This window comes from Pygocentrus nattereri, chromosome 25 (genome assembly GCF_015220715.1).
Source record: "Pygocentrus nattereri isolate fPygNat1 chromosome 25, fPygNat1.pri, whole genome shotgun sequence".
Lineage (NCBI taxonomy): Eukaryota > Metazoa > Chordata > Actinopteri > Characiformes > Serrasalmidae > Pygocentrus > Pygocentrus nattereri.
Window position 1 is genome coordinate 5,414,577 of NC_051235.1, and position 12,650 is coordinate 5,427,226.

Consider the following 12,650-nt stretch of genomic DNA (forward strand, 5'->3'; position numbering starts at 1 on the left):
GGATTCTCAGGAGTTCACAGCTTTGGTATTGAGGTCGAACAATAGAACCTAAAAACATCATCAAACGGTTCTAACACTCATTTGAAAACATATTAAAGGAATAGTTTGGTAAAAAGTCAAATTGGTTGTTTTGAGTCTTTGACATTTCTTTAGTTTTACTGTGGAGCTTTGAGGTTACTAGCCACTAAACTAGCATCATGCAGACCCCACACTGGCCTTAAACTGCTGAGCTTAGATTGTTAGCCACTCTGAAATATTGCTCAGATAAGTGGTTTCTGACACCGTATTACAGCCTAATGCCACAGCCATTCATGGCCAAGACGGTGTAACTGTCCTCTAAGGGTGGGCGATACGGCAAAAATATCACATCACAACACTCGAAGACATTTTCATGATGAAATAACGGCATATTTCAAAACTGCCATCACAAACTAAGCACAATGATCTTTTATTTAACTTTTCACATCCATTCAAACAAGGCTAATTAAGTTGCTCAGTGTTCTTTAGGTACTGATGAGATCCACAACATGCTCAGAAAAGCATCACGAAAACAATAAAATGTTGTTGTATTGCCGCCCCTTCATGCCAGCCCCTCCCCAAAGTCCCCTAGATGCTAGCCAATGTTACAGAATTGGCAGTTAGTGCTCTCCTCCAAGCGTGTTGAGTCCAGATGCTGCATTAGCGGCAGTTAGAAACGATAAAGTGGTGCTTTGTAGCATCGTCTGGTGGGGGCGACCTTGCTAGGGGATGGAATTGGGGAATATAAAAACGAGTAGAAGGACGGGGAAGAAATGAAGCTTCGAGAAGAGTAAAGAGTAAAGTTTACTTGAGGAACGAGCAAAAACGCTTCAGCGGGAAGCTAATCTGAAAATGACCCAGCTGGTCTAACTGGTTTGGCTGTATTCAGAGAGACGTCTCTGGTAACAAGGCTATTAAACTGGGCCGGGAGGTTGACAGCGAGTTGCCATGAGTTTTCCACACAGGAGTTCCAGGCTTATGTTAGCTTAGCTTGGGTAACCATAAGCTTATGGTTAGCTCAGTTATAGTAACCACAAGTACAGAATGAGATGTACTCTTTATGTATTTTAACACAGAAACACATTGCATTGAATATTTTGTGCAAACCCAATATATCATAAACGTATCCAGCACAGCAGGAGTGGACCAGGGGCTGTGGTGAGCAGCGTGTAGAGTCTGCAGACAGAACAGCTACTACACTGTTTCCAACACAAAGCGGAGACGGTCAACGCCAGGACAGAACCAGATCAGCCTGTTTCAGACTATTTCCTTTCTCGTGTAACATTAGCGCCAGGAATTACAGAGCGAGGAACCGGGCGAGGAGCAGGGCGAGGAGATGGGCGAGGAGATGGGCGAGGAGATGGGCGAGGAGATGGGCGAGGAGAGCAGGGCGAGGAGATGGGCGAGGAGATAGGCGAGGAGTCGAGCGAGGAGCAGGGCGAGGAACCGGGCGAGGAACCGGGCGAGGAGCAGGGCGAGGAGCAGGGCGAGGAGAGCAGGGCGAGGAGTCGAGTGAGGAGCAGGGAAGGAGCAGCGCAAGGAGCCATCTGGTGGCGTTTTTATACACGATTTTCTCAGATCGCACCACGAGTTCATTTGGTAAAATTACATTTGTACAGAAATCTAGAGAAGCCATGAGATAGGTTTTCTGAATGTTTATCTTGAGATGGAGTTAATTATCTTGTGATCTCAAGATAGTTATCTTGAGGGAACAAGTTAATCATCTTGTTATTTCAAGTTGTCTTGAGATAATGAGTTAATAATCTTGTCTCAAGATCAAGTTATCTTCAGGTAAGTTTAATGTCTTGTTATCTCAAGATAACAAAAGTTATCTTGTTAGGATAAGTTAACTGTCATGTGCTTTTTAGATAAAAAGTGAACTAACCTTGTGCTTGTGATAGTGAGATGAGTTAATTGTCTTGTTTTAAATTATCTTGAGATAATGAGTTAATTATCTTATGTCAAGACAAAGTTATTATCTTGAGAGAACAAGTTCATCATCTTGTTATTTTAAGATAACAAAAGTTGTTCCCATGAGATAATGAGTTATCTTGTTAAGATACGCTCTCATCTGCTCTTTAGATAAAAAGCCAACTATCTTGAGGTAAAAAGTTAACTATTTTGTTCTTGCAAGATAAAGTGAGACAATGAGTTATCCTATTTCAAATTGTCTTGAGATAACGAGTGAATTATCTTGTTATCTCAAGATGAAGTTATCTTATCTCAAGATAACAAAAGTTGTTCCCATGAGATAATGAGTTATCTGTTATGTGCTGTTTAGATAAAAAGTTAACTATCTTGATAACAAGTTAACTTCCTTGTGCTCTTATTTCAAGTTGTTGTCTTGAGAGTCGTTGTTTTGTGATTGCAAGATGACAAAATTGTTATCTGAAGTTCACAAGATAATTAACTCGTTATCTCAAGACAACAAGAACACGACAGCTCCTGGACTTCAGAGAACTTGGGACCTTTTTAATACTTCTTTTAAAAAATGCCCTCAGCAGCTTCGACTGGCCGCTCAAAAGCGCATCACACCTGCGTTGCTACTCAGGGCAGAAGAGGAGGAGGAGTAGGAGGAGGAGGAGGAGGAGGAGGAGGAGGAGGAGGCAACAGTGACCACCATATTTTACATAGGAATTGCCTCACCGTTGGCTACACACTAAAAAGTTGGTTCTTTCAGGGTTCTTCAGTAAAAGCAATGATTCTATAAGTTCTAAATTCCGTTTAGAACCATTTCATGCTTAAATGGTTCTCTGCGTGGTGAAATAGTGCTGCAGATCGACGGCCAGTGTGCTGTATATGGAAGCAAAAAGGGTTACGTTGTTGTCAAAACAAAGGTTCTATATAGAATCTACACACTATGGAAAGAACCATTAATTATGAAATGGCTCTATATAGAACAAATAATACTAAACAGAACCACTGCCTACACTAAAGAACCTTTGAAGAACCATCTTTTTGAAATGTGTAGACCAGCCTCAGTGAGCTAATTAGCTATTCATGCAAACGTTGCTATTTCTGGAAAAGTTTGAACATAAAATTTATGAATAGTGGCTCCTGTGGCTCCTCACACCAACACACCACGTCAGTGTTACTGCAGTGCTGAGAATGATCCACCACCCAAACATTACCTGGTCTGTGAGGGTCCATGGGGGTCCTGACCACTGAAGAACAGGGTAACAGAGTATCAGAGAAACAGATGGACTACAGTCTGTAACTGTAGAACTACAGAGTGCAGCTATACGGTCAGTGGAGCTGATAAGATGGACAGAGCGCAGAAACAAGGAGGTGGTCAGGATGTTACCCAGCAAATCGAACGTTATTCTTTTAAATGCGTCAAACCGCAATGATTTCTGGGCGAGTTTGGCTTCTGAAGTTGATGTCTGCGTCCACACGGTCCCTCACCCCTCTTAATTAATAAAGCAGGAGTCACCAAACCAGCGGGTTTTCCCTTTCACTCCTCATCTACTGCTGTCGAAACAGAGAGCTCCTTTGCTATAGGAACTTTGCTTATATTCCAACTGGTGGAAACTGCTCTATCGTAATCACATGAGGTACCAAGCAGCCAATCCAGTGACAGCAGCGATCCACGTTGCCAGCAGCACTTGAGCAGTAGTATGACTGAGCAGCGTCCTGGCTAACTGACGCACGTACATCATGTTCCCGCTGACCGCTGGATAAACACAAAAAAGGCCACCTTCAGTTACAGCACTCAGACAAACAACTAACATACAACACTGACAGATCTGAGCAAGTTCTACTGTGATGATTCATAGTCATGTTGTTAGAGGACTGCAAAGGTAACTGCACTGAACAATGGATAGGTTTAATATTTGGCTGCTACCAATGAATAAACACTGATTAGCACGGCTGAGTTTGGCGAATGCTAAAGAGGATCGCTGAGTGTGTTACATGCATTTATTAATCCGATAACCGCAGAAAATCAGATTTTGTCAGTGATCTGATCAACGCGTTTACATGCTCTTGAGCAATCCGATATCGGGGAAACTCCAGGTCTGCAGGAGTCAGGCCGTAATCGGATTTCTGCTTTGCATCCAGCCAATAAACTCACAGAAGTAGACGTGACGCAAATGTAACGTACATGTAACGTTCGTAATGTTGAATGTTTTTAAGAAACCCTGAGCCACTTTACCTGAAAATATGAACACGCTGTACATCATCGAGAAGATGAAGAATATTTAGATTCTTCATTTCGTCAAGCATGTATTCGGTTTAGGCGTCGCTCCAAAAGTGTATTTTTGCCATCTCACGGCAAAACTTCTGTGTATCGCTGGTTAATCTGGTATCACTGTCTGTTTTCACACATGACTGAGCAATCCGAAAGAAATCAGAGTAAGGGTACACACGAATCATCAGATTTCTTAGCTTTTACATGGTGTTTACATAACCATTTGAATAATCAGATAACTGCATACATCTGATTATGATCGGTTTACTGAGTGCATGTAAACGCACTCACCGATTATTACGGACACAACAAAGTGGCAAAACTTGTTTTTCCACTCACCCATCTTAGCAGCGTAGTACGGACATTTACTAATATCTCCTCCCATATCACCATGAGCTGGGAAGCCGACATCTTGCACCTCCTCTTTAACACCTTTCCCAATCTCCTGCAGCTCCTCAAACACCTGTTGAAATGTCAGTAAGGGCCAACAAACCAATGTCATCCGAAAGATAGAGTTAAAACAGTAGTATGAGCCACGATGAGGCCTGAATGTAGCCCACACGCATGTTTATAGGAAACAGTATGTCATGAACAGTAACCCATGAGCGTGTATACTAAACGTTGTGATGATTTAGGCATGTGGTTAGCACAATGCTAATTAGCGTACAAGCACTTCCACCACTTGTTAGCTACACCTGCCTCGTAGCTCTAACGTAAGACTAAAGAAACAAACTTTGGCCACCAACCATGATCAACTACATGCGTGATAAGGACTAAAGTTATTTACTACGTGCCTGTTTACACAGTTTCTGATAAGTTTTCATTGCTACATCAGTCAAACTTTCAGTTTCAGGCTACCTGATAGCAAGTGCTAACAAGCCATGTAGACATAAATATACCTACCAAGATGCCACCTTGGGTCCAGCCAGGCACGTCAACAGTGCATTTTAGGGCGGTCTACGTCGCTGCTGGACTAATTATCGCGATCAGTTATTAAAGATATAAAAGCTACCGAGAGCAGCAGTGCAGTCTAGGTTAATTGGAATCTGAGGATTATAACAAAACAATTTTGGTGAAAATCGGTTGAGTAGTAAGGAAGTTGTGGCCGATTTGATCTTGAGACGCATCGCCTCTCAATTCAAGTGAATTTGTTCCCAAGTGTATCTTGACCTCTCCAACATGGCGGACACGCAGACGTATGGCCTCCAATTGAGAACAGCAGGCAACGCGGCATCTGGGTATGTATATCTATGATTTTGTAAAGTTTCGACTAATTTACTGTTAAAGCCATTGAACATTGCAGTTATACATAACTTATATATACGTTTCCTGGAGTTTTTCCTTCGCTGGATGGAGGACATAGCGCTTAAGAGATGGCTGTGACTGGCTGGGAGGTGTGTAAATCATACTTTTGCTAACGGTCAACTGTGTTAAACAATGGATAGGACTAAAATAACTCAGTAGCCTGGCTGTACGATGCTATGATTAAGTCTACATAATGCTAAACAAACGTTACTCATTTTCAGGAACATCAACATTATTGCATGAATTGGATTGAATACTGGATTGAATTTGAATAGCATAACTAAAGTGTAAATAGGGCACCCAAAGCCTCCCCACCTCCAGGTTGAATTTGAAGGCCAGGTTGGCCTCAGCCACCAGCCTCTCTTTCATCTCCGTGTCCACCTCCAGTTCATTCATGCGGCTGCGGTAGAACCTCTTGAAGGCTGCATGTTTGTGGATGGCTTCAAAGTGGTAAAAGTGGACACCCTCTCCGGTTGGTGGCAGTTTCAGGGCTCGCTGGGCCACTTTCTTCAGTATCTGCCCTCCGGAGAGGTCTCCCATGTAGCGGGTCCAAGAGTGGGCCACCAGTAGATCTGGCTCGTGCTGACCCACATGGTAAATGCGCTCCACGTAGGACCTCGTGGCTGCCGAACAGCTGATCTGGTTCTTCCAGTCTGATCCATACAGATACTCCAGGTCCTTGGCCAAAGCTTCTCGTCTGTGCAGCTCAGAGGGGAAATACACTGGCGCAAACATGGGGTGGTCCTTGTTCCTCTCGATTTCTTCCTCAAGAGCTGAGTAGACGTAGAAGAGTGCAGCTGTGCCCAGCTGCAAGAGGGTCAACAGGGACAGATACTATATGCAAACGTTGCACAAATATTTAGGATTGGTAAGATTTTCAATTCAGAAAACAAGACTTTATTCAGGTTTTTAACATTTTATACGTTAAAAAATATCTTGATCCTATAAGAGGAACCTGAACATATTGAAGGGAGTTTTATATTTTGGTATGTGGTTTAAAAGTATGCTTAACTTGTTTCACCTTTAATTGTTATATGTAACCAGTCAGTAATTAGTGTCAGAGGGGACGAACCATGACTATTAGTGCTAGGACACCTTCACGATAATGCTATTTTCTGCTAGCTTCCCTATGGGACTCTAGTAGTATGTTAGTGCTACGCTGACAGTGATTCAGATGAACATTTAGTCTATATTAAACATGGACATTTGAAACTTGTAAAAGAGATTCTGTCTTTTATTTCAAGCTTGTTACAGCCATATTAATGTATAGCTGCTGTCAAAAAAAACCTTTTTTTTGCTCTTTACATTGTCTGTCAGTTTCATGAAGAATGGACCAAAAAAAAATGACCCAAAATGACTTGGAAAAATGTCTGGTTCCACCAACTCAGATTAGAAGTATAGTAGGTTTTTTCCTTCTCCTGTAAAGTGACCGTTTTGGAGATACGAGATTCCAACAACAGCGATATATTTTAGCGTTTTACAGTAAACACTAAAAAGCCCTGATTGAGCCACTGCAGTTATCAAGGTCAAACAATGCCCAAGGCTACCACTTATCTAGATCTTCCAGAAGGCCTAGAGTAATAAGCTTTCTTGCAAAATTAGTCACACCTGTCATTACTGTAAAAAGTGATCAGTTAATCCCACTGTGGTTAATCTGACACCTTCAGTCCAGCTCCTGAAGTTCTAACCAATGAGAAAGCTCGCTTGGCTGTGTAAAAAATCCCACTTTGACAGTTTCCTTTGGTCATTTCAAGAGTTTAACCCTTCTGTTTTTAACCAAATGTTAACAATGAAATAAGAGAATTACTACTATACTTGCAGAGTTTAATCATAACAAGCCTAGAAGGTCCTGAGGGTCACTCCCTGAATCTACATGATGTGCCATCAACAGTAAGAGTGCTCTGATTACAGACCTTAAAGAGTTCCCTCTTTATTCTTCCTCTGAGGAAGTCTTTGGCAAAAGGAGAGTTTTCTGCTCTGTCATGAGCCTCCTTGGTCCCTTCGGTCAGATATTCTGACAGGTCGTCAGGCCTGAAGCAGAAAGAGGAGAAGTTGCATAAATTGAGCATTATTTATGAGCAAATACAACAGGGAAACTAGTTATTTAAGTAGTAAAGGTATCTGCTATGAAGGTATCATCCATTTATAAATCTGTACCGATTTCTTGGGGGCCTACTTTGCAATGCATTTGAATTACAATCAGGAAAAGGAGTTCCAAAAGGCACCTGAGAAATTCACTGTTGTCGTCATCATCATGTTTCAGTATTTCGTCAGCAGCCATATTGTCGTCTGAGGAGGTGGTCCGATGTGGGGTTACCGGGTTACAACCAGGGATCATGGAATACAGTCACAGGCATAAAGTGGGGGGAAATTAATACACTGTCCTGAATGAATTCGATAACGTCTACCAATACGATACATAAAAAACAACGTATTGAGAATACATTTCTAATACAACTTGGTAAGGCGGAGGAAAATCCTGATCCCACCGTCACCCGAGCAGGAGTTCAGTACAACACCAGTGCTAAACTTACCACTCGCAAACCTCTTCACTACACACACTGAAATTAATAACTGATCACATTGATTTATCAGTCTACTCAGGCTTTAGCAGAGCTCAGTAACACTGAGATTAATAACTGATCACATTGATTTATCAGTCTACTCAGGCTTTAGCAGAGCTCAGTAACACTGAGATTAATAACTGATCACATTGATTTATCAGTCTACTCAGGCTTTAGCAGAGCTCAGTAACACTGAGATTAATAACTGATCACAATGATTTATCAGTCTACTCAGGCTTTAGCAGAGCTCAGTAACACTGAGATTAATAACTGATCATCACATTGATTTATCAGTCTACTCAGGCTTTAGCAGAGCTCAGTAACACTGAGATTAATAACTGATCACATTGATTTATCAGTCTACTCAGGCTTTAGCAGAGCTCAGTAACACTGAGATTAATAACTGATCATCACATTGATTTATCAGTCTACTCAGACTTTAGCAGAGCTCAGTAACGCTGAGATTAATAACTGATCACATTGATTTATCAGTCTACTCAGGCTTTAGCAGAGCTCAGTAACACTGAGATTAATAACTGATCACATTGATTTATCAGTCTACTCAGGCTTTAGCAGAGCTCAGTAACACTGAGATTAATAACTGATCACAATGATTTATCAGTCTACTCAGGCTTTAGCAGAGCTCAGTAACACTGAGATTAATAACTGATCATCACATTGATTTATCAGTCTACTCAGGCTTTAGCAGAGCTCAGTAACACTGAGATTAATAACTGATCACATTGATTTATCAGTCTACTCAGGCTTTAGCAGAGCTCAGTAACACTGAGATTAATAACTGATCACATTGATTTATCAGTCTACTCAGGCTTTAGCAGAGCTCAGTAACACTGAGATTAATAACTGATCACAATGATTTATCAGTCTACTCAGGCTTTAGCAGAGCTCAGTAACACTGAGATTAATAACTGATCATCACATTGATTTATCAGTCTACTCAGGCTTTAGCAGAGCTCAGTAACACTGAGATTAATAACTGATCACATTGATTTATCAGTCTACTCAGGCTTTAGCAGAGCTCAGTAACACTGAGATTAATAACTGATCATCACATTGATTTATCAGTCTACTCAGACTTTAGCAGAGCTCAGTAACACTGAGATTAATAACTGATCATCACATTGATTTATCAGTCTACTCAGGCTTTAGCAGAGCTCAGTAACGCTGAGATTAATAACCGATCACATTGATTTATCAGTCTACTCAGACTTTAGCAGAGCTCAGTAACGCTGAGATTAATAACCGATCACATTGATTTATCAGTCTACTCAGGCTTTAGCAGAGCTCAGTAACACTGAGATTAATAACTGATCACATTGATTTATCAGTCTACTCAGGCTTTAGCAGAGCTCAGTAACACTGAGATTAATAACTGATCACATTGATTTATCAGTCTACTCAGGCTTTAGCAGAGCTCAGTAACGCTGAGATTAATAACCGATCACATTGATTTATCAGTCTACTCAGACTTTAGCAGAGCTCAGTAACGCTGAGATTAATAACTGATCACATTGATTTATCAGTCTACTCAGACTTTAGCAGAGCTCAGTAACACTGAGATTAATAACTGATCATCACATTGATTTATCAGTCTACTCAGGCTTTAGCAGAGCTCAGTAACACTGAGATTAATAACCGATCACATTGATTTATCAGTCTACTCAGACTTTAGCAGAGCTCAGTAACGCTGAGATTAATAACTGATCACATTGATTTATCAGTCTACTCAGACTTTAGCAGAGCTCAGTAACACTGAGATTAATAACTGATCACATTGATTTATCAGTCTACTCAGGCTTTAGCAGAGCTCAGTAACGCTGAGATTAATAACTGATCACATTGATTTATCAGTCTACTCAGGCTTTAGCAGAGCTCAGTAACGCTGAGATTAATAACTGATCGCATTGATTTATCAGTCTACTCAGGCTTTAGCAGAGCTCAGTAACACTGAGATTAATAACTGATCACATTGATTTATCAGTCTACTCAGGCTTTAGCAGAGCTCAGTAATGCTGAGATTAATAACTGATCACATTGATTTATCAGTCTACTCAGGCTTTAGCAGAGCTCAGTAAAACTGAGATTAATAACCGATCACATTGATTTATCAGTCTACTCAGGCTTTAGCAGAGCTCAGTAACACTGAGATTAATAACAAGATCACATTGATTTATCAGTCTACTCAGGCTTTAGCAGAGCTCAGTAAAACTGAGATTAATAACCGATCACATTGATTTATCAGTCTACTCAGGCTTTAGCAGAGCTCAGTAAAACTGAGATTAATAACCGATCACATTGATTTATCAGTCTACTCAGACTTTAGCAGAGCTCAGTGACACTGAGATTAATAACCGATCACATTGATTTATCAGTCTACTCAGGCTTTAGCAGAGCTCAGTAACACTGAGATTAATAACTGATCACATTGATTTATCAGTCTACTCAGGCTTTAGCAGAGCTCAGTAACACTGAGATTAATAACTGATCACATTGATTTATCAGTCTACTCAGGCTTTAGCAGAGCTCAGTAACACTGAGATTAATAACTGATCACATTGATTTATCAGTCTACTCAGGCTTTAGCAGAGCTCAGTGACGCTGAGATTAATAACCGATCACATTGATTTATCAGTCTACTCAGGCTTTAGCAGAGCTCAGTAACGCTGAGATTAATAACCGATCACATTGATTTATCAGTCTACTCAGGCTTTAGCAGAGCTCAGTAACACTGAGATTAATAACCGATCACATTGATTTATCAGTCTACTCAGACTTTAGCAGAGCTCAGTAACACTGAGATTAATAACCGATCACATTGATTTATCAGTCTACTCAGGCTTTAGCAGAGCTCAGTAACGCTGAGATTAATAACCGATCACATTGATTTATCAGTCTACTCAGGCTTTAGCAGAGCTCAGTAACGCTAAGATTAATAACTGATCACATTGATTTATCAGTCTACTCAGGCTTTAGCAGAGCTCAGTAACACTGAGATTAATAACTGAACACATTGATTTATCAGTCTACTCAGGCTTTAGCAGAGCTCAGTAACACTGAGATTAATAACCGATCACATTGATTTATCAGTCTACTCAGACTTTAGCAGAGCTCAGTAACACTGAGATTAATAACTGATCACATTGATTTATCAGTCTACTCAGGCTTTAGCAGAGCTCAGTAACGCTGAGATTAATAACTGATCACATTGATTTATCAGTCTACTCAGGCTTTAGCAGAGCTCAGTAACGCTGAGATTAATAACTGATCACATTGATTTATCCGTCTACTCAGGCTTTAGCAGAGCTCAGTAACGCTGAGATTAATAACCGATCACATTGATTTATCAGTCTACTCAGACTTTAGCAGAGCTCAGTAACACTGAGATTAATAACTGATCACATTGATTTATCAGTCTACTCAGGCTTTAGCAGAGCTCAGTAACGCTGAGATTAATAACTGATCACATTGATTTATCAGTCTACTCAGGCTTTAGCAAGAACTTTAGTGTTTGTTAACAAGTCATTAACTTGTGTCTTCTAGGTCTTCATTCATCTGCCGAGTGTGTTTTCTACATGCCGTGCACTGTAAAAAAGTAGTCTCCTAAAATGTACCAAGGAATTGTATTCTATATACTACCTTTGCTAAATGTAACTTGTACTGAATACACACTTAATTTCTGTATTCTGAATACATAATCTCAGTACTTGTATTCCATCATATCCCAGCCCTAGTGTTGACCATGTGAAGGTCATAGATATTCCACAGCAGGTCAGCGGGGGTTAGTCCAGAGGACTGACCTCATTATGAACCGCGGGCTAGTCGCCAGAAGGACCAGTGATCCATTCACTGAAGTGTTTATATTATCTAAACCGAACGGTGTCAGTGCTGAACGTCCTGTCCGACCTTCTTGCACAACTGTTTACTCTACAACCTGAACCCTACTTGGAAATCCCGCCATTTCAGCCACTTTATCCTCTTACTCGATATAGAAACACGCATTTCTATCAAAACTCACTCCAAGCCTCGTCCCAAGCCCCACACTGCTGCGTGCAGGCCTTTCAGGCCAAAGCTCTGAACTCCCTGCTCCTGTTTTCGCAGCTTTTTGGAAAAACACACTCCGGATATTCATTTGGACTCGTTTTTATGTTATTTACCTTGTTTTGCTGTCGGTTTGGAGTCGTTCGTACTGGGAGTGAACTTTGTTTACCTCTCCTGATATTTTCAGCACCCGTATTCTGACTAGCCCCGCCTTCCTGCGCTGTGATTGGCTAGCAGCCAATTATCACGAGAAGTCCGCCTGTTGGAACAATTATTGCATTTATTATTATTATTATTATTATTGTTATTATTATTATTATTGTTGTTGTTGTTGTTGTTGAAACATTGGCAATGCACATCTCTACAATGAGTGCATGAATGGGTAAATTAAATAATAAATGGCAGCAAAAAATACATTAATACAAAACATTAACAATAATAATAACAACAACAATAATAATACCTTCAAAGTATAACATTAAAAATATATTGCAAAGCTCCAGAGGTCTGAGATG

At 40.6% G+C, this 12,650-nt stretch overlaps 1 protein-coding gene across 3 annotated transcripts; it reads right to left on the reverse strand.

The window, feature by feature from the left end:
• Positions 1-386: 386 nt before the first annotated feature.
• hmox2a (heme oxygenase 2a) lies at positions 387-12,339 on the reverse strand. 3 transcript variants are annotated; one of them, XM_017719709.2, is made up of 6 exons: positions 12,252-12,339; positions 7,738-7,801; positions 7,426-7,543; positions 5,828-6,319; positions 4,547-4,670; positions 387-3,691 (listed from the first exon to the last, which is right to left on the reverse strand). In XM_017719709.2, the coding sequence occupies exons 2-6, from the start codon at positions 7,791-7,793 to the stop codon at positions 3,564-3,566; spliced, it is 918 nt and encodes a 305-aa protein (XP_017575198.1). In that variant the 5' UTR covers positions 7,794-7,801; positions 12,252-12,339; the 3' UTR covers positions 387-3,563. The 3 variants fall into 3 exon arrangements, 2 of the variants coding, with proteins under 2 accessions (XP_017575198.1, XP_017575197.1); XR_005129619.1 differs by lacking the exon at positions 12,252-12,339 and adding an exon at positions 4,172-4,347 and having other exon boundaries at positions 3,555-3,691; positions 7,738-8,117; XM_017719708.2 differs by lacking the exon at positions 12,252-12,339 and having other exon boundaries at positions 7,738-8,116.
• Between the last annotated feature and the right edge of the window lie 311 nt (positions 12,340-12,650).

Excerpts from the sequence above, each read along its gene's own strand:
- hmox2a (XM_017719708.2), bottom strand. The coding sequence starts at position 7,850 with ATGATCCCTGGTTGTAACCCGGTAACCCCACATCGGACCACCTCCTCA. Across the intron at positions 6,320-7,425 it reads TAAAGAGGGAACTCTTTAAG|CTGGGCACAGCTGCACTCTT; the intron begins GTCTGTAATCAG and ends ACCCTCTTGCAG. Across the intron at positions 4,671-5,827 it reads CCTTCAAATTCAACCTGGAG|GTGTTTGAGGAGCTGCAGGA; the intron begins GTGGGGAGGCTT and ends ACATTTCAACAG.